Source organism: Stegodyphus dumicola, chromosome 6, assembly GCF_044657685.1.
Source record: "Stegodyphus dumicola isolate Sdum_Otavi_A_Nest chromosome 6, ASM4465768v1".
NCBI lineage: Eukaryota > Metazoa > Arthropoda > Arachnida > Araneae > Eresidae > Stegodyphus > Stegodyphus dumicola.
In genome coordinates, this window is record NC_140773.1 from 128,162,259 (window position 1) to 128,185,519 (window position 23,261).

A 23,261-nucleotide genomic window follows, 5' to 3' on the forward strand; every position below is an offset into this window, starting at 1 on the left:
GGGGCGGGGGGAATGAGGACTTCGTGGCGACCATTTTGCTGCGCATGTTCGCGCAACGTTGCATCGTAGTATTCATTAGTTTGAAATCGGGGAGGAGATTAAGTTTGTGAGGCAGTCCATTTCGCAGCGTGGCATGGTGATAGATAATAATGCGGTTGATAAGAGCAGGAGAGAATGGAGTTTAGGATCTACTTTCTTGAAATGAATTGCTTTAAGTGACTTTCGATGAATAATCGATGTAGTTCAGGATCGGGTTCGGGATAAGGGAAGAAAGCAATATTAAGATCGTGGGGAGAGATCGAATTCTTGAATATATAATGAGTGCAATAAGGCGGACGCGCATATTGCGTTCAGTAAGGAAGCGGTGAGTGATTTGTTTTCAGATGCTTTCTAGTGCCTTGAAACTGCGACACAAATCAGATGAATGCTGATAAATGTCCGAGCAATTATGATTTCAGCTGCTTGTGTGAAACAATGTCATTCTGGTGAGGTAAAGGAAGTTTTCTCTGTATTGAAAGATAGATAAAATTGCTGTTTTTGAACGGCTCAGTATTTGTCGAGAATTAGTGTCTGTAATAAAATAGACAGGCATATAATCTATATGGAAACTAATTTTACATTTTGCTCTGCACTGTTATCGTTGTTCCTGTCATTATTATTATTATTATCATCATTGCTCTGTTACGTAGTAAATTAGATATAAATTTCCTTCAGTAAGGAATTCACACTCAATGGTATTCACAAAACTAATTTTAATCGAAATATAAATGTATATGTTAGAAACATTACAGGGTTGTCATTTACCGGTTACACAGACTATCAAACTTAATGTCAGTAGGCGTTTTGGAATTCAGGAAATTTCGAAAGCCGCAGTTAGATTTTATAACAGTCACAATTTCTTACCTACATCCTTTTAAAAGTATTGAAATAGATTTTTACGAAAAGAAACGTTTGAGGTAAATTAATGAAAATTTCGCATTTTTTGAATAATTAATGTGATTGCATATATAAAATACAAATAAAGATTTTAATTTTTTCTCCTGCATTCAGAATAATTTCCTTCTACCGTATATATATATATATTGGAAATTATTGTACGATACAACTGAACATTCCCCCAAACAGAATGTCGAGCATCCCCCCTCTGTTGTATAACTTCCTTTATAATTGTTTCCTATGCAAAGCACGATGACCAACATACTGGGATGAAACTCTAATCCAAAATATCTGACTTAATTCTGTGATGGGAATGAATTGCATTTTCTCAGAATAAGACAATTAAAAAGTAATAATAATTAATAAAAAATAGCGCTAAGATTTGAGCTTCGAATCTTAACGCTACTTTTTATTAATTATTATTACTTTTTAATTATTATTCGAAACCTAAACTAAGAAATCGCTGAAAGTTGTTTTTAACCCAAAATTTGGAATCTGGACGTAGATAACCTATTATAAATAGCTCCTGATTGTTTCTGAGCTATTATGGTATATAAACGTTGCGACGCCAAACGTGATTCTTGTTGTCTATTACCTAAATTACTCAGCTATGGTTGTTGAATTTTTGAAGTGCTAATTGAACTTTCAACTGTTACTTAAATATGTTTATGGCATTATATTGAGAAAACGAACCTCAAGAATTTATTTACTTATTTAATTTGCTAAATTTTATTCGCATCCTTTTAATAAATGTAAGTATATTGAAAAAGAATTTCATTAAACGCAGACTTCAAATTTTTAAAAGTTTTTTTTTTCGCTCATGTTCTTATTTTTTATTTTCAGAGAACTGATATTCGAAAAATTCAAAAAAATCTGAGAATTCGGCAAAACTTTAGTTTTTTCCAATGCAAATCAAAACTTATACATATTGACAATATTATTTGTTCTGCAGGATATGAAATACATCCTCATTAATATCAATGTATGTTGATGGATTTAAAAAACATATTGCAGAACAAACTGCAAATTGAGGAATGTAATCGGAATGAAATTCTCCCCACCTTAATATCCACCACGTTTTCATGGGGGAAAACCTATTAGGATAATAAAATTAAAGTTTCATACATGTAAATGAACGATAAAATAGATGCGATCATCAGCTACGCAGAGGAAGATACATACGAATATTCTTACTAAAATTTCATATAAAAGGCGCAATTCGAATAGATATTTTAATCAGGCTTTTACTAATGATTGACACTTTCAGAAACATTATGGAAGATTTAATATAAAATACTGTACATGTCTTTGCTGTAGGTCGCATGTTATTAACATTATACTGGTATCCGCTCCTCTCTGTATAATTGTATTCCTGACAATTAGTTCATACACTTCAAAGCATATGAAAGAACTAACAATTATTGATCCTGACATTTTAGTGCGGATTAAACAGGAGAGAGATTTCCAATATAATTAAATATATGTCACATTATTTGAAGAATAAACATGTTTGAGTATAAATAAATATAAATTTTTTTATATACTTTCATTTTATTACGCTATGTAGTTTTCATAATTTATGCTATCAGATGCTTTATAAATTATGCTATCTAAGCTTATCTGACTTGAACCAATTGAGTTTCAGATTCGAAGGCTCCGCCAGAAATCTCGTAATCAGTTTCGATAAAATGTTTTCACATACCCTATAACAAATCTTATATTGATTTCTGGTAGTTTTTCATGGCTGTGCGCGTTGCATATATTTATAAATTGCAGTTTAATGTTTGAAATAAAAGCAGTTGTCCAGTTGAAGTCTCTATAGTAAAGCCTTTTAAAGCGATAAGTATTTTAAACGTAGTTTTTAGATGTCTATGACTCAAAGAAATCAAATACGGTATTTCAACGTTGCAGACTTTTAATAAAGTTAAATTTGAAGCGATTTTGTATTTATTAGCATATATGCCTTGTAATGCTGTAAATAAATGTTTGTAAATTCACTAACGATGAGTTTTTAGGAAGTTAATGAGAAGCATCAAGCACGAAGAAAATAATTAGGTCACTTTAGCAGTCAAAAAAGAGATTGCTGAAAAAGTAAGAAGATGACTTACGTACCAGAGATTGCTTACATTATGCCAAACAAGATGGTGTCTACGATTGTCAAAAACAAAGGCGACTTTAAATCGGATAGCATTGCGGAGGGGAAGGGAGTTGAATATTGATTACCAAACGAAGATCAGAGATGCTAGATCATGTTAAACAATTGCTTTTGTTCTATATACAAAATTATTTATGTACAATATCATGCGCAGTGCTTTACGTACAGTGCGTATTTTCATCCACCAGCATTAATCCACCATCATTTTAGCATTAAAATGTGTTAATTAAATACCCCACCAGCACAAGTCCGGTCATAAGACGGAACAACCTGTAATTTTTTTTTTTGCTTGTGACTGTAAAGCTTGCGATGTCGGTTGAATCAGACAGTAGTAGCGCCTTGACACCGTAACGGCATCCTGGACCTCAGCAAGACGATACTGATCTGAATAAGTAGTGTAAGTGAATTTTACGTTGTCACGGTAAATAATAGCTAGTTCCTGCACTTATACCTACACATTATACTATTTATAAGACTAGATGCGTCTGTAACCGAGTAAGATGCCATTTGTATCGAGTACTGTATCTTTTTTAAGCAGCGTAAAGTTAATCAAACTAAGCTTTAGATATATTAACAGTTCACATATTACACCATTTCGTAAAGTTTGTTTCGCATTTACCGTAGAAAACGAGGGCATTAAGCAGCAAAGTCATAAAAATATCTCATTTTACAGCTCCTTCTTTCTTTTCTCTGTAACCTGCAATCCTGATATTAAGGCGAAAGTGTGTTTTACGAGTTATTAACGTTTATATTTTATCGAGAGTTCAGATTTTTATATTCAATAACGTACGTGTATTCCCTTAGGTTTGGATGATCGGTTTATGTAACATTAGCCAAAACTGTTGTTTTATGGAAGTACTGTACAATTTGCAACTCTCAGTTTTATGGGAGTTTTTTTTAGCACAGAGAATCGTAGAGTGGCTTATTTTTAATTCTGCTCTAAAGAAGTCGATTAAGCTGGAATTTGTATCACTTTATTATTATTTAGATGGATAAAGTGTTTTGTTTCGTTTTTGAAAGCATGTGTTTGTTTATTCTTTATGTATGCTTTGTTGATATTCGACTAGAAGCTTGAATTCGAAAACCGAGTTAAAGCATCCTGTAAGTTTTGCTGCATTTGCAACAACATTCTCCGTAGATGCAATTTATTGCCCAGGAAGATTAGGAAAGGACTATTGCTACGTACAGCTCAAACAACTTCCATCAGACTGGTTTGGAAGACACTTGCAAAATGTATTTTGGATAAGGAGCATTTTACAAACATGTTGTGTCGATGACTGCACTATTCGGAAATACATTTAGAAACAACATTTTAGTCGGATAAAATATACTAAATCACAAGTGAGAACAAGAATCGCTGATGTGAATTTGGAAAATTATTTGAGCCTAGCAACAACCTCAGTCGATATCCATATTGATGCATTTAATTCTGCAAAGAAAACCAGACGTTTCACTAAAATTTATTATATTTTCTTGGAAATCGGATCCTTATCTAATAAATATATTTATTTCTCACTTTTGTTTAATTTTCTCATAAGTTTCCAGAAGATATAATAAAGTAGTCAAAAAGTGTTTAAAAAAAAGGAAAGAACAAATTAGACTAAAACTAGCGCATTGAGCTGCTAAATTGTAAAAAATTAATTCAATTATGGATAGAATTTAAAACCTAACAAAAGCCGCTTAAATATTTGAAAGTATCCTTTCTTTTTCCATAAACACGTTGCAAAAATAAAATGCATAAGAATAAGATAATTTATAATGTTTTACAACTGGAAAAATGGAAAAAGAACAGATGGAAAATGGAAATGTACAGAATACAAAAGCAATTTTGTAAATCTTCTCTGTTGAAAGCTTCAAATAGAACTTGTCAAGGAAAGTGTTTTAAAGCCTCAAACCCAGTTGATGAACTAGAAAAACGTTAACACGTTTCGTTCTAATAAATTCAATATATATCTATATCTACCTATCTACCTATATATGTTGTATGATCTTAAATTCACTTAATTCGAAAACAAGTTATTCTAATACTTCGCAATAGCTGCAAAGTAAGATAATGATAATTTATTTACTAAAGAAATATTGATTATATTATCTCTTAATGTTAATTTTAGTAGAAGTATCTAAAAAGAGTGAACCCATAGGTATGAAGTTTAATTCCGGTTCACTCATTTTAGATACTTCTACTAAAATTAACATTAAGAGATAATATAATCAATATTTATTTAGTATCTATCTTGAATTTAACAAACATTCTCTATTCATATAAAGCAAATTTAAAGTTAATTAAAATAAAATTTTAAATATTGTTTGCTTTGATCTTAATAATAAAAAGAAATTGGTTGTGCGGCCCGGCAGGGAATCTCATTTCTAAAATCTGGTCCGGCTGCTGAAAAAGTTTACTATCCATGCTCAGTATCCACCGATTTTGAATAGCTAGTTTTTACATCAAATGAGGAAACGGATTTTTATTATTATATTTTCTCAAGTTAATTTCCTGAAATTGAGTTATATTACTGATACTACCAATTCATTCGATTTTTGAAATTAAATTTTAATGCAATTTATGTAAAATTAAATTCCTTCCACGTTTGATAAATTAATGTTTAATATTTAAACTCAGAAAACACTAATTAAATGCTATCGTAATATTTACAACAAAAGTCTGTAGGGAATTAATTATCTTGCCGATTTGTTCAACGTGTTTACATTTTTTGGTATAAATTAAGTCTTCGAAAGATGAGTTAAAAAAAGATTACAAAATAAAGGAAAATAATCCAGTAAATTAAAGAAACTCCTCCGTAAAATGTGATTTGTTTAGCAAAAAAATCGGTGTTATATGTGGACGTGATTTCTTTTATACTATTTATGTCTTACATTTTTTTCGTGAAAAATTTAATAAAGTATCGACTTTTATGTCCTACATAAACCTAATTAAGCAAGAAATTAAAATCTAAAAACTCTTTTTGTCATGCTGTTCAGCTTTCAATAAATCTGCGAATTTCAACTGGAAAGTTTTCAGACGTGTTTAATAACGCTGAAAAATCCTTAGGGTATAGCTTAGGGAAACAAATTTTGCTCTGTAACAGAACACTTTTCTTCACCTCGATGATAAAATGCACCTGACAGAGATATTGTGTAAAAGCTTATCTCAAATTAAAGCCTCTCAAGAGATATTAAAAGTAATTTCTAAACTTGTTTATTCTTTTAGCTGTGTATGCAACATTTTGTCTTTGGTAATTTGTTTCATAATTAGTTTTAAAAAATGCTTCGAAAAGTATTTTAATTTTTTAACTTAAAAGAAAATTGTAAAACTTCAAATTATAGAATATAAAAATGATTTAAAATGTATTTTGATCTGCTGCTCCGAGAATTTAAAATGATTTTCACTTATTTCAAAATCTGCCAAAAATATCAGCATAATTAAATGAAATAGAGTCGTTGATATTAATCGAAATACCAGCGCATTTTTCCATAAACAACTTCCAAAAATCTGATGTAGACAACACCTGACTTCCTTTATGGCCTATTAAATTACATACATTTTTTGTTACATTTCATTTAAACTTATTTCCTCGACTATAATTAGAGATGTATTTCTCAGTCAATTTAGTTCTCACTTCGCAGCAAAGTAAAAATACATAAAACGCAAAACATCTTCATTAAAAATTGTGAAATCCAGAAAAACATAAATTACCAAATACAGTTATAAAGCAGTTAAAAACTATTTTTATAATTAAAATTAGGGTTTCTACGCAAGAACAAGCAATTCAGCCTGCAGGCACGAAGGCAGATTTTTCGGTGCTGAAACCTTTACTTTTGGTCTCACTCGGAAAAAAGACATTGAAGGTGTACTAACTGATTTAATTCACCAAGTTTCAAATGTAAACAAATGGAGGTTCGTTATGTTTAACTCGCCATTTAAACAGTTAAATTGTTGATAATTCTACAATTATTGCATGCAGATTAACTAAAGGCATAAAAACCTTAACCAGAACATACAAACCACATAATTCAATCACTTTTAAAGCAGAAAATGTACAATTTATCAACCTATACTAATAAAAAAACTGAGCTCACCGAGTCAGGTAACAGAGTAGGAATATATATATATTTATATGCGATTGGTGCAGCCGATTGCAGCGAAAAATGGAGGTTCTCAACTGCATGTTATAGCAGTCCTATATATAAATTTAAACGTTCTGCGACTATTCGGTTCTCGAGTTGAGCCTGGTACTTACGTACGTAAGTACAGACATCAAGGGAGGGGGAACTCTTCTGAATCCATTTTAAATCCTGTTACAATCTTTTCTTGGCAAAAACGGTCCTCTATTCTGTTATTGCGTTCAAATGTCACGCAAGAACATCGTTCAAATGATTTCGAAAGCGGTTGAAATGGATATTTTTGTTGAAATATGATACCTGAAATTTTTCGAGCTTACAATACTTCCTTTATTGCAATGAAGTGAAAAATCTACCGAAAGAAACTAGATTTTCCGCTGCTGCAAAGAAGACTAAAAATATTACCCGTATTTAAGTAAAGTATGAAAAGTTTTTAGGGCTGATATTTCTACTAAATTATTACGTTAGGTTATTAGTTTAGGTTAATATTTCACTTTATCGGTCAAAATCCGTTCTTTCCTTAAATAAGGGAAGCTGATTGATATAAACAACTCAGATTTCATTATTCTTTGTACCATCACAGATATTAATAAAAATTTCTGTATTTCTTCCCCCTCTTCGATTAAATAAAAATACATGGATATTTGATTCAAAATAATTAAAATGTTTCGTTAAATACCTCAGACTATTTCAAGGGGGGAAAATTCATTTTTTTTTTAATTAATGCAAGACAGTGAGCTTATTTCCACGCATTAATAACGATGAAAGCATAAACTAACTGCATGAACAGCATGTTACCAGCATGTTATGAACAGCATGTTATCAAAATATATTTTGTCTTAACTATTTAATATTAAAAAAGTGTAGGTACTTTTCCGTTTTGCCGGCGCAAACCATTAACTCGCCAGTAATGGTACAACTAAAGCCAAACGGAATATCTTCGCTGGTAACCTTTTACGTTTCATTTTCAAAATACGTCGCAGCCATTTCTTATCAGATTGAATGTTTCTTTCAATATTGGCATACAATTACATAGAATTTTTACAAAAATTGTTAAATTTTATGCCCTAAGACCATTCGCGGTAATTAAGTCAATTAGAACGCAATCACACCGCTCACCCGATGGTGAAAATATAGAAAAGGCAAAATCAAGGGTTACATTCATCAGTTCTAATGAGAATGCACTAGCGAAGTAAAGCAATGCGGTTTTACATAATTTCTGAGTAAGCTATTCGTACGAATTGAAATAATTCTTGCATTTAAACTTGTATTCCAAATTAAGATTTCACTTGAAATTATTGTAGATAATTACTGAGAGAATTAGCTTTTTGTAGCGTAGTTTAAGTGAGATGAAATCACTTGGGGTCACGTGATACGAACCGGCGAATCAGGATGTTGAACCATGAAAGCATAGTAAATTTTAAATTAATCTCGTTTTATAAGTTTATTGTCTTTATTTACTGGCTTTTTACAAAATTTTAAACCATATTAAAATGTTTATGCCTTCAAAATAAAAAATTCTTAGAACTAACATTTGTTAACATTTTTTTATGTGTATACTGTATGCTGGTATACATGGTAAATATAATTGAGATATTTAAATCTATTTTTATTTAAACTTGGAAATTAAAATCAGTTTTTCTAAAATGCATTTGAGTATGTTAATTCTCTTAAGTTTGTTAAAATTTCTACTTAAGCATCTGCTAAACCTAACTGTAAAATTTTAATGGTAACTTAAGTATAATTAATGTCTTATACCATTTACTTTTAAGAATATGTGTAATATAGAAATACACTGGTTTCCAGAAGTTAAACAAAAAGTGAAAAACTCATAACTTCAAAGAATACAAGCAAATTGGACAAAACTTGGCGACAATATTTATCATGGCGCACCAGTGGCCGAGCGATTAAATCGCTGAACACTGGTAGTTTCAACCTGGGTTCGATTCCACGCGAACAGGCTGGCTGCATGGGCGTTTTCGTGACTTTCATCTATCCGAGTCAGTTTCGCTTAGAAAACCCTTCTCGAAGACACCCCTTCCCTTAGGCATATAGACATAGTGTACTTTGCCTTAATAAACTAAACCGAAACCAATATTTATCATATCACTGGTTATTTAAAAATATAAGAAAATATTATACAGAGTGTTCACATTTTGTGATATCAACAGGAACATAAAATCTGCTAAATTCGGACATACAAATTAAATACAAAAGAATTTCTGAGTGGTAAATATGATCACCCAAACTGTAATTTAGGTCTGGCAGCAATTTCTCATGTTTTCGTGATGTTATCAGTGCTGATGTTTTTGTAATATTATTAACAAGCCGCATGGGTAACAAGGCACACTAATCACGAAAAATAGTTCATAGACTATATAGGGTTAGGTGTGAAGAGAATGTTGAAGGCCAGCAACACGCCTTCTGATAGAGCCCCATACTTGTAGCGTAAGGGCAAGCATTATTTGCTTGCAAAATGAAAGTGACATTCTATATGCTGCCGCAATTTGCAGCACCGCTGTACCGCTGAGTAATTGAGAGTTCCATGTAGCAGCCCATACAGGTATCTGCATTGACTTAAAATATTCCTTCTCATCCAAGAACACTTCCTACATAGATATTCCTTTCCTGTACGTTAGACAAAAGATATCGAATCTTTGCTTCTCTCCATAAATAAACCCATTGAGAATGATTTTGTAAAGTAAAGCGGAATTCACCAGCGAACAGAACAGATCTCCATTGATTTTGGGTCCAGTTTACATGAATGCATGCTCAATTGAAACGCTCCCTTTGGTAGCGAAAGAGCAGGACGCACCCTTGTAGCAAAAATAAGCGCGGAACGTGGCTGAAATGGATTGGAAGTTCTATTGCGACGTGCACAAAGTTCGCAAATTCTGGTCACATGCAGAAATGGCAGCTCTTGGCCTATCATCAGTAGGTCTTTAAGAGACTAAACTGGTATTTAGAAATTAGTATCATAATCGACTTAAGATCGAATGGTAAGCATTTAGTCATCTTGTGGGGTCAGACTGTCCTTAACTTGCTTCCAAACGGCTTATTATGGCTCCTTGACGCAATTCTGTTGGCAAGTGTTGCCTCAAACTCATTTTTACAGTTTGACTACCGATAAATTGTTTAAAGTCCATTGAATAGCCATTCTCTTCTAGACAGCTAGTTTTAAGCTGTATCGTATTTTCATTAGCGACGGCTGAGCCTTTTTTTTTTTTTTTTTTTTTCAAATACAGCTTGCTTTTAGTTGTAACTTATCCAAATCTCAAGAATTTCTAACTGCTATTAATTGATTTATCGTAATTTTTCATTTTGTTTCTTACCTTTTGGAAGCAAGTGCATTTATGATTCAGTATTCTTCGATAAAATTACTGAATCCTTTAATTAATCAGTCTGAAAACACTAGATGCATAATAGATATAACAGTATGTTAAGATCAAAAATAAGCATAATTTCATAATTTTAAATGTGCAAATAGTTTTTTAAACTAGATAGCTTTTTTATTACTCAAGTAAAACTAATAATTTGCAAGCATATTTATTTCCTAAAATTCTCTTACGAATTTATATTAATAATATCATGTTCTTATAATATCAAGCTGTAAGAAGATCAAACTGAGCGAAATAGTAGTGAGTTTTTGTATTTTTAAAATATGCCCAAGCAAATACTGCGCAACTTTAGAAAAGTTATTGCTCATAACTTGAAGAATGTTGATTAGAAATATATTTACATTTCTTACAAACACATTTATATCTTAACAAATGGGAAGAAACGTAGATAGAAACTGCACATAGCAAGTTTAGCCACTTGTATATCAAAACTATACACAAATCAAACGCAAGCGAAAACTCCATTTTTTTTTTAAATGATTGCACTTTTTCTGAAAGATCGGTTTATTATGAATTCGCATTAAAAACATTTAAACTTCCACATCTGCCTTTAAAATCGGTAGATTTTTAAACAACAACAATCTATATAGGTAGTGTAAATTGCAAAAGGAATACTAAATATAATTTATCACGAAACCCTGCTTCTAAGCATTCCCACAGCTTTCTTTTAAAGATTCAGTCAAAGCGAGCACAGACGTTGTCTAGAAGCATGAAGGAAACATTTTCAACAAATAAGCAAACAAGACGCTAAAGCAAAGTCAGGAGAAAGGGTTAAAAGTAATTAGTAGGAAAGATGAAGCTCCTCTGGAACATGCTGCTTTACCTGACGTTGTAGGCCACCCACCGTTTTGTCTTCAAGCTTATCTACGATGCAGTGAAGGTACGTCGTTTGTCCAATCTGAGTTGTGACATTCCTCGTCGTTACTGGCTCGACAACGAATTGTTTTCCATCAAGAAGAGCTGCTGGTGGAATAACTGATAATCCTGATAATTTTGAAAAGGAGTAAGAAGGCTTTGGATATTTAGGTAGGACAGGAAGTTTTTTGACATCCATCTGTTTGGAGGTGACTCCTAGAAATATTAAAAACAGAACGTCAACATTGTACGTGATGTTAAATAAACTGTATGCAATGAATAAGAACAGACGTTAGAGGCTAGAGATGTAAAAGCAATACATGGCGTATAAAGCTTAATAATTTAGGAAATCTGCTTCGTTATTAAATTACTTGAATTAAGCTCTATAGTATAGTAATAAAATAATTGCAGATATGATTAAATAAAACATTTTATCTGCACAACGATGTTTCAATGTCTCTTATAAATGGATTCACAAATGTTTTTTTCAGTTAAAAACACGTGGGAGTTGCATTATACAAGTATTTCATCATTATTAATATTGTATATTTCCTGCCGAGAACAAGATGAATGGTAATTTTTGATTTAATTATGAACAATGTACATCTATCATAAACTTTAGTATAACATGATATTTATTTGAGATACGACGCCATGGTATAAATAAAATTACCACAATAAGGTTAACAGCTCGCTTTATACGCTTTATTTTTATATTACATACCACTTCCATCACCTTTTTACCAGCAACAATTTTTAGCATGATAAGGGGCTGTATACCTTAGAAAGCGAGATTTTGGTCAAAAAACTCCTTTTTTGTTCTTACTCTAGATAAAAGTATTATTTAGGTTTCCAAAACTGTTTAAATTTTGTTTCTGCGTTCATTTAAACCGGAATTGATACTTTATTTGACACCTTGTCCTCGAAAAGCGTATCGGAAGTGCGCAAGACGTAAATATTAAAAAGGCCGAAATGGGTGTGTCAGAGTTGTTTACTTTTATTTTCGGGTCTTAAAACTTTATTTAATTGCATTTTAAAGACCGAAAAGTATTTTTATGACAGCAACAAAACAAAGTTCTAGCATATTTTCAAGCTGTGTGTTATGAATTCACTAACGCATTTTCGCTCGTATTTTGATTCTGCGTTTATATTGCTGTTAAGCGTTTTTTTATTTATTACTGAGTAATATTCATTAATTTTTATAGGTTTTGATATATATTTGTATAGATTAGGTATAGATATGGTAAATTAGGTATAGATATTGGTTACTACACTGCAAACGAGTATGAAAGGTTTGATGTTAACCATATCGACAATGCAAAACAACATTCCCTGATTTGGCCCTTAAAAAACAGAGAAAAATTTTAAAAGCTGCGAGAAAGCAAAAAAATATAAATTCTGATAAACAAGAGGTCATTAGTTATAAATCGGTGGAATTTTAAGTTTACAAATTGATTAAAAGTAGGTAAACGAATATTTGAATTCTTTAAATGCGTTTATCTCGTTTTTCATTTTTCGTGTTTTAATGCTAACAAGAAGCACAATATCTTTAAAAATTATCATTGAAAACTTATGAAATTTGGTATACATGTTTAGAACAATTTAAGTAAGGAGGCAGACTATTTAATAATTGAAAAATATTCTTTTTATAAAGTTATTATGTGTTAAACATGGATTTTAATGAGAAAATATGCTTTTTCTTTGTTATATTACACATTCTAGCTTAACAATTTTTTAGATAATTTCCTAGCTTTAAAATAATAGTCTACCTCCTTGAGAATATCACTATGATGGGTTTGCATTTTACAAAATGTGAAAATATATTACATTTTTTTAACACAGTGTTTCTAATTTACTGTAAATATTGCTGTTTTTTTTTTTTTTTTTTTTTTTTTTCTTTGCTTGTTTTCTTACTTTACTCCAAAAATGCAAAATTAATGGTCATTAAATAACTCAGCTTCTTCATTTTTTTCATCATTAATTACTTTAGAGCCAAAATTAAATGCACAAACTTAAAAATTAAAAAAAAAAAGTGTTCAAAGGTATACAGCCCCCCAAAATGGCTTCAAAGATAGTACTTTGGCCTCCAGCTTGGTTATATTATAGATTTAATTAAAAACACAAATCTTAAAAGGTTTTTAATGTATGCCAGAAATGAAAACTCTTCGGAAAGAAAATGATTTTCGTAGCGAACCATAGGGGAAAAAAAGAATCTTCATATGATCAGCAAGTCCAGCAGCCGCCGAGCGGTAAAAGCCGCTGCCCACAAGGTAGTTCGGTTCGAGGCTCGAGTCCCAGCAAACGGGCTGCCTGCATGGGAGTTTCCGTAGTTTTCCCTACGTGTAACGTGGTTAAAATCCAGTTTCCCTCCATGGGGCATTCCTCCCTCTTTGTGTGATGCCTAACGGCGAAGCACGCAATAAAATGACAAAAATATAACAATATGAACAGAAAATTTTCTCGACATGCCATAATTAAAAATTTCGGGAACTATGTAAAATACTGTTAAACAATTTGTCGTGTTAAATATTCAGAACCTGACCCTAAAAGACACTTTTTAAGTCCGAAAAATATAAATTTAGAAGCATTGATTTCAAATATTCACTTAGAAAAATTTTAATATCCGAAATTTATTTTTTGGTAAAATTTAATTTTCATTAATACTCTAAAGCTTGTTTCTTTAACCTTCTGAAAGTGCCCAAAGTCATATAATTTGACAATATTTAACGCATATTTTTTAGTCTTCTCATTTTCCTCTCCCCCCCCCTAAAAACGCAAAAAGTCAATTTAGATTAAAGATATTTATAAGATTAAGAAAACGACGAAAAAAGCTAGTCTAGTTTTCCGCGATATCAGGATCTGAGTGAGCCAAAGTAAGAGTAGGTAACAAAAAATTACTTCATCTTGTAGCTGTATTTGCACCTTTTTAGCACTTACGCAAATTATTTGGCTGAACATGGTGGAAATACTTACCTGATTTATCATGTCGAGAAATAAACTGTGTAATTTTAAAAATTATAAAGGTAATAACGTATTAAACTCCTTTAATGCGTTCGCAGGTGATATCCTTCTTGAGCTGCCTGAAGGAGATAGATACATGTCTCTGCTACAAGTACATCTTCTGTTTATATATTTAATAATAAAATTGCACTTAATTACTGAAATAATATTTTTTTTTTATTAAAAAATAAAAAATCTCAAAAATTTTGAGGAAATGCGCTTTTTAATCACGATAACTATAAATACGATTTGACTGCTTACTCATGTACATAATGAAGTATGCATGTGTGTTTCTGAATGAACGTATGTTCTGAAAGAATTAATATTAATTCTAGCTGATAGTCGTTTTGGTCATCAACGAGCTTAAGTCGCATTCGAGTTAGTCACCGCAGTGGGCGCAAACGAACACAACTCGCATTACAAATTTACAACTGAAAGATACCGAACGTATTTAGGAACGAAGTGCTTAACCTCGCAGCCGCCGAAGTGTTAAAAAAACAATGAAACCTGAGACAACCAACCATGGTTCCAGACGACTTTTGTTTTCTGGCAGTCACCTTCCTGAAGCGATATTAAACATCGATGTTTGTTTATGTGTTAAGGAACATCAGTCACTTTCAGCAGTGGTCATTATGAGAGGTTTCATTGATTTTACTGTTTCTGCCCGCACTCGAATGAATCATACAGCATTTAAAAAAAACATCCCAATTTTTCGGGATAGATATAAAAGACAATAAATGAGATGAAGAACAGAATTTCGTAGTAACCAGGTACTGCAACTTTTACAGTAGGTTTCACAAATTATTTTTATAATCTTACTCCAAGTTAATTCGAGTCCTCAAGTGCAACCGGATACTCTCCTCCGAAAGAGATAACGACAAACAAGGAGGGCATGAAGGCCACTCGAGATTTAGGATGAGTCATTTGTGACAGAAATCGCAAGCTGACTTTACGAGTGTGTTTATATGCCAGGAAGGCACAAAACCAAACCACTTGAAGTTACCGAAGTTATCGTGGCTTTCTTTAAGAGTTTCTTTCGTGTTGGGATCCAAACACAAGAAGTGCTTTTGGAAGAACTTAAGAATCAATTTGATGAAAGGCGTCAATCAGTTACTGCAACTGGTTCTTAGCTTTAGGCTCTATTCTGGGGTAGTCTACCGGTATGAATTCTGTGAAAAATATAGAAACATTTCTTTCTCCTACAAGATATCTAGAAGATAAGTTAGGCCTTAAGTTAGAATTTTGTTGCTCCATAATTTCCAAGTTAAATTTGACGCATTTTTCTTTCATATATCATTATAATTAATCATCATCATTATCATCATTGCAGCTTTTGAATCACTGAATATAATTTTAAAAAATGTAATCAGAAGTTTTTTCAAAGATTTGTATAAAATTTTTGAGTTTTAATGTTAGATATTAAAAGCAATATTCTAAATAGAAGAAATTCCCCTTTTTTACTATTTTTGATCTTATAATGATTATGATAAAAATTTTCACGTTTTCTGACGTGCTTCACTTTCATATATCATTATTTGTTTGCTATTATCATCATCATCATCATCATCGTGGCCAAAAAACCAATAATAGTAATAAAAACACGAGAGATGGGGAAAAACTGCTGTTAGAATTAAAAGTTTTCAACATGCCCATTTTCTAAGACGATAACGCATTGCATGCAAGAGATTATTGACAATAATGATGAACATAAAATCGCATGAGGAATATGTATAAATTCATGGTTTATGACATTCCTCAGTTCTGATAATATTGTAGATTTGATGTGAGAAATCCATCGAAGTGAGTTCGGGGACATCTCGGTGGCCAAGAAACATCAAATTTACAGGAGAGGTGGACCGTATCTTGAAACATTTTGTTCCTAAGATATCACGAAAAATCGCCAAGGAACTACTCAATATGTTTAAATAAATAAACCAGTTGATATCAAATTTGGCATGTTCTTGCGGAAACGATGCTGAACAAAAATGCATTAGGTAAGACAGTGGCGATGTGATTAATTTGTGTCATGAGATACTAACATAAAGCTAGGCTTTACTTGGCTGTGCATTTGTGATTTAAAGCATCAGAGATAGGTATTTTTTTAAAATTAATTCTAAGTATCTTAAGTCTGAACTCCGATGAAGGGCTAATAGGGAAAACTAAAAGCAGAACAGAGGTACCATATAGTTAAATGTGAGTCTTTTTGCAGTCCATATAATATGGCACATCCTAAGCGAATATTCAAACTTCAGAAAATTAACGAAAGAATGCCTGTGACCACATCTAAAAGTGGACGTCTATAGTTACAATCATGACGGAACAGGATCTGTACCCAGTCGACATCATGCACATGGAATGGTCAGATCGGCATCCAATTTTACCTGAAGAACCTGGAACAGTTTTGGAACAATCGGAGTGACCAGACTCCATACTGAAGGTCTTTTCCCTGCTTTTCCAAAGTGACAGTTAAGATTTATCTTCTATAGTCATGTGTCAATTTCCGCAATCAAAATGTTTTCTTGAATCTTGCTTTCTTATTTTTTAGACATAAGTAAGTATTAGTAGTATGATTACCTAAGTTTTATGAGAATCTATAAAGTCTTTTGAGTAATCGCAAATTTTGTGATTTACGAGTTTTTCTTAATTTTTAAAAACCAGTGTATGGAATGATAAACTCGTTTTCAAAAATTAAGACAGAGTCGCATAATTTATATTGACATATGAACCTTTCTGCAGTTTTACTCGTACGTTGACAGTTTCTTCGACATTTGATGCGTTTCAAATTTAGGGAAATTAAAGTAAGTTATTCTACCGAACTTTGAAAGCAGAACTGCCCTGTCAAGTAAAATGAGATACCTAAGCTTCTGAAAGGTTAGCCAACATTTCATCGCTTTTACTTGACGTGTGATCAAAATTTTTTATTTACCCTGAAGTAAACATTATCTGTCGCATTAGCCCGTAGCAAAAAAATTGAGCAATAGCGTACTGAGCAAAACTCATCAAGTTTCGTACTGAAAACCTAGCATTTTAAAGAACATAAATTAGTTGCACATTTTGAATTAAATTTATTCGAATATTTGTTTTAGTAACCAAAATGGAAGCAAACAAATTTGCATAAGTGTATGTTAGTATATAAATATATATTAGTTACCTGAGTCGAATACTTATTATCGAATCTGCGTTTCAATTTCCAATGGAGGCATGTGCATTTCTGATTGGCTCTTCCTCTTTGTTATGTGTTAAATCGGTTTACCTCCTCTTGTAGCACCTGAGAAATAGTACCTGGAATCTTGTAGTACTTGAAATATTCTTAGTGATGAGAGTGCAAAATGACAGATAACTTCGGCCATTCCTGACTAATTCCTAACGAGCAAGTATTCGGCCGTTGCGAGCGGAAGAAAAACACAATAGAATGTCTTCAACTAGAATTATTTTAAAGATCTGAGCAGATAGCTGAACTCGCACGCTCATGTTACCAAGATTACTTCCAGCCTTATTTCTTTGTTTATTTATTTATTTGACTGAGATGGACAAGCCCGGGAGAATATATACCTAAATGAAGGGATACTTTCATGGAGTACTCTCTAAGAAAAAATTGCATTTTTTTGCATTATATACTGAGAAAACAGTAAAATTCTTTATTTATCTTCGAAAATACATTAAATAGCTTTATTTTTAAATTTTTAATAATTTTAATTAACTTTGTTTTTTATTTCCGTTCATTTATTTGTCAGCATACTTCTGTTAATTTCTTTCTAAGTAATAAATGAAGAAAAATAGTATTTAGTAAAAAATAAATTATTCATTCGGAACACCCATATTATAAGATTAAAGTAAAAACTTTCGAAAGGTGGCGCACTTAAATTTTTCACATCCTAAAATAAATGTGTTTCGTTTCTTAAGTTTTATGGGTTGAAAGTTATTGTTTATATCCAACTTATAGGTAATATATTTTGAAGGCCATCTGTCGCTGTGTTTTCAAACTTCAAAGTATTTTAAGTAGCACTGAACAACTGCCGCTGCCGCTTATCGTAGCGATGTCAGTGTCACGCTTTCCTTTCAGCGCAGCCAACCTAAAGCTATTTTTACAGAACTCTAGAAAAGCTTTTCGCTAAATACTGAAGTTTTGCGTGTCATGAGTAATGAACCAAGACTTCATACCCGAAAAGCTAAAATTCTCCATATGCCACTTAAATGATAAGATAAATCTTTTCAGAAAAACAAACATATAAGCGTACTTCCTAGAGAAGGTTTAATAATCCATAACGAAACGCGCCTCTTAATTTGTTATTCTTTCTATATTGAATTTCAGCGCGAATGCAAAGTCATCCAGCAATGCTTTGAGCGGATTACAGATTCACGGGATGTAACAATGAGTTAAGTTCCTAAAATATCGTTTGAAATACTAAATAAAAATATCGTTTGAAATAATATAATTTAATAATGATTTAAGAATTCGGAAAAGTGAAAAGTCTATAAGATTTTCTGCATAAGACACAGGTGGGTACGCTAAAAACACGCAAACTATTCTTAATTCTCTGAAAATGTTTTAAAAATCATAAGTAAAATGAATTACATTAGATATTAAATTTTACTGGAATAAAGGGGAAATTCACCACATTTTTTTTTTTTTTTTTTTTTTTTTTTTTTTTTTTACTATTTCGTATATCCACCTTTGTTTATGCAGCAGGCATATGTAGATAATCTTCCATTACAGATGTGTGTACCTTAATGGGAAATGCGACACAAAAGCAAAATCCTTATCAAAATTCTACAAAGAAAGGTCACAATAAATCCAAAGACAGATACGATTTACTACAATAACTTTATACATAGGCTGTTCTTGTTTGGCCTATGTACTTCATGGCAAAATTTGATGAAGGTATTCTCGCAAGTAATATCGGTAATATTTTACATGGTAGAAAGCGTTGTTCAAAGAGTTAACTATTTTTATTCAAATGCGGTTGCAGCCAGCTTTCCAATACATCCAGACAAATTCTTCCAATCACGTATAGTTGTGTGCTGTATCAAAAAATGCAAGCACTTTCAGCATTTATAAAATACACTGCTGGCCATTAAAATTGCAATACCAGGAAGGAATGATCTGACGAATGCCAAAATCACAGAAAAGGAAGAAGTTGGGATATGCAAATGAATTAGTATCTCAGCGCTTCTACTTGGGAACCAGATCTTAAAGACCTGGGAGAGAAAGCTTAAGCACCACAACTCAGTTTTTCAGGCTGAACTGATTGCATTAAAAGCTGCACCTCTCTACGCACTGGAAAATAACTATTCCAGTATATATTCAGACTCAGCCTCTAGCCTCCAGGCAATCCAAGGCACATGTAGTAAAAATCCACTCGTCAGGGCCATACAAAAACTCTTACTAAGAATACCTAAATACTATAGTCCTAAACTCCAGTGGGTACCTGCCCACACTGGAATACTGGGTAATGAAATTACAGATGCAATAGCCAAAAGAGCAGCAACTGACCCCCATGTTCGCACACTTGACGTGCCTCTCCCGGGTTCCTTCTTAAAAGCTGAGCTCGAGAGAGAATTACTCAAACGTTGGCAACATCTGTGGGAGATAGAGACCACCGGCAGAAGAGTTTACAGATTTTTTCCAAAAGTCTGCCGTCTTCTAAAATCTGGCTCGTCTCACTTCACTCAGTATCTAACAGGACATGGCCCCTTCATGACTTACCTGCATCGCTTCAGACGACGCGAAAACGAGCATTGCTCATGCGGGATGGTAGGAGATCCGGACCACTATCTGTTCGCTTGCAGAAAGACCGCCAAATATCATCTTAGGCAACTAGTAGCAAACCACATCCATGCATGGGCCGAAGCTACTTCAAAAAATCGCAATGCATTGAAACTCATATGCGACTACATAAACATTGCACGCAAAATCTCAGACAGGCTGGAGTAATTCTCAGCTACCATCCTCGTCACCAGCACAGCCCCTGTATGCTCTGTACCTGTAGTGAACTAATTTTATCTTAAGTTAGCTTATTCGGCTTTTCTTATTCCCTGTATATATTTATCTCCTTGAACTGTAAACCTTGAATTATGTATTTTGCCTTATTTTATGTATTGTTTCCACTGTTTTGCCTTTTTAAAAATTTGTATGTATTATTTCGCTTGCTAGTATTTTACTTCTTATTACTCTTAGTATTTTTAACCACCTGTCCATAACTGTGTAAATATGTAACTGAAATTGTTCTTCTCACCAGCAATGCACCCTTCTTCCATCATGCACTAGCGTCTTCGTCCAGCATTTGTTCGCACTGCCCCCAGCAGTCGTCTTGAGCACAATATGTATTTATAAGTGTGTTATTTTGTTCAAGTTATTTCCGTCAGCGGGGCTACCTGGCCGATATGCTAACTACCCAGTGGACCGGCTGCCTCGCTGTCGGTGGAAAGAAAGAAAGTATCTCAGCGCATTTAGATGACGCAGGAAGGACAAACGACATCTGAAGCACTGCATAAAAGAAAGGCTGTGTAGTGGATTTCTCATTCGGAAACTGTTTTGTGAGGTTTCAGTTTGCTCAGATTATCGTGTTATTCCTTGAAGAGGAAATGCTTACCAGCAAGTTTCGAAATTCGATATAGATAGGATCATTGCCTATCGAACGTGAAGATTATCGTTCCGTGATATCGCTGGTCGCACTGGTAAACATCCGACCACTGTCATGCGAATATGAAATAAATGGATTGCTGAGGATTATACTGAACGGCATGCAGGATCTCAACGCCCTACTCTGTCAGAGAGGACAGACATATTGTGAGGTCAGCCCTGCAAATCTGTTCGACCACATCACAGACTATTAGTCAGGGATTGAGCATGTTTGCAGTTCGCCCAGTATCAGCTCGTAAAGTGCGTCGACGTTTGCAGCACGCCAAGTATCAGCTTGTAAGGTGCGTCGACGTTTGCAGCACGCCAAGTATCAGCTTGTAAGGTGCGTCGACTTTTGCAGCACGCCAAGTATCAGCTTGTAAGGTGCGTCGACTTTTGCAGCACGCCAAGTATCAGCTTGTAAGGTGCGTCGACGTTTGCAGCACGCCAAGTATCAGCTTGTAAGGTGCGTCGACGTTTGCAGCGCGCCAAGTATCAGCTTGTAAGGTGCGTCGACGTTTGCAGCAACGTGGACTATGGGCAGGGTGACCATTACTTCGGCTTCCCTTGACAATGCAGCATAGAGATAGACGGCGACTCTGGTTCGCTAAACGACAAAGCTGGGTACAGATGTGGCACAATATCACATTTTCAAACGAGGATTCTGGTTCCACGTGCTGTATTCTGACTACCGAATACGTGTCTGTAATGTCCGAGGAGACAGCACGATATCGAGTGCACGTGCTTGCATTCGATATCGGCTTCTCTAGTTCGTATTGACGGTAAACTTTACGCAGATGGGTTCATTTCTGACATCCAGTGGTTGTGTCCTATCTTCGAGGCTCCTAAACGCCATGTTCCGCCATGTAATAAGATAATGCAAGACCATATGTTGCACGTCAAGTTCTGATCTTCCTCGATACACAGGGTATTCGACCGCTGCCCTGGCCGAGCATGGTGTCCAGATCTGTCACCCATTGAAAACATCTCGTCTTGGGTTGCTGAGGAACTGGTCTGAGTAATAACTGATATCTGATATGATGCAGATTTGTGAACCTAATTTATAAAGTATATCTCCCGCCTTTTTAGCATGGCTTCGTAGTGTATTGGTCAGCACGCTCGGCGCGTATTCGAGAGGTCCGTGGTACGAGTACCGGGGAGGGCATTGCTCATTTTTCATCTCACTTGCTTAAAAAAATCACCTAATCTCTCTACAGTGGTGCCCGAACTAAAAGGGTGGTGGATGATTATTCTCCACCACCAGGATTTGGTGATTAGGTTCCCTAATCCCCAGTCGCCCTTTAAAAAGGGGAGTGTATAAGGTATTTTTCCCGCCTTCGTGGTTCGGTGGTCAGCAAGCTTGACGCGTTTTCGAGAGGTTCGTGGTTCGAGTCCCGGCAAAGGCGTTGCTCATTTTTCATCTTTCAGCTTCGAAATAACATAATGTCTCTACAGATTTGCCATAATTTTTTTGTTAAATGACTAAAATTTTATTCAGTATATAAGCTGAAAGAAACTTCGAATAATTTTGATTTTAATACAGTATTTGCTCCTACCATATTATCAAATAGTATGCTATGAATCTGTTTTTTGCTTTTACATCTAAAGGAAAACATTATAATATTTAAATTATGTTAGCACTGTTAAAAGTTCTGTGTTTTGTCAATTAACTGGTCTGCAAAAGAATCTGTAATTTTGTAATTTAATTAAAAGTAGAGTCACAGCATGAAACTGCAGTTCTAGCATTTTATGTGTGAAGAAATATATTTGAAAAAATTAATTACAGTGGATAAGAATAAAAAAGGAACGCAATGAAAACGCAAGATTATAATGGAGCTATGCTTCACAAATTTACAAAATGACGCATAAAATACTTCTAGTTTGGAGAGCTTATTGTCCATTTAAGAGAAAGCACATTTTTGCGCATGAAGAGCAGCCATAATAAAATTATGATAAAATAAGATTACCAATTTTTAAAACTTCACTTAAATATTTTTGCCTGAAGTAGAAAAACATTTTAAAGTAGAAGGAGTATAATAAAAGGAAAAGGTCTCTAAAGATATATATACGTATATGCCATGAGACTAAGGTGAGGCATAAAACCCAGCATTGAAACCCAAAATGTTATTCTCTGAGTACTATCCTTTTTTCAAGCGGATATATTTCTAGCGCCTAT

At 33.4% G+C, this 23,261-nt stretch overlaps 1 protein-coding gene and 1 long non-coding RNA gene across 3 annotated transcripts in view; one reads left to right on the top strand and one right to left on the bottom strand.

The window, feature by feature from the left end:
* LOC118199694 (hemicentin-1-like) overlaps positions 1–23,261 on the bottom strand; it is a 517,385-nt gene that overhangs the window by 121,359 nt on the left and 372,765 nt on the right. Inside the window, exon 2 of one of the 2 annotated variants that reach the window (XM_085818892.1) lies at positions 11,432–11,679. In XM_085818892.1, coding sequence (XP_085675018.1) covers positions 11,432–11,679 — 248 coding nt within the window. The remainder of the gene's footprint in view (positions 1–11,431; positions 11,680–23,261) is intronic. The other variant, XM_085818893.1, reaches the window with a different exon arrangement.
* The window catches only part of LOC146996841 (uncharacterized), a 222,646-nt gene that overhangs the window by 28,206 nt on the left and 171,179 nt on the right, over positions 1–23,261 (top strand). The window lies entirely within an intron of this gene.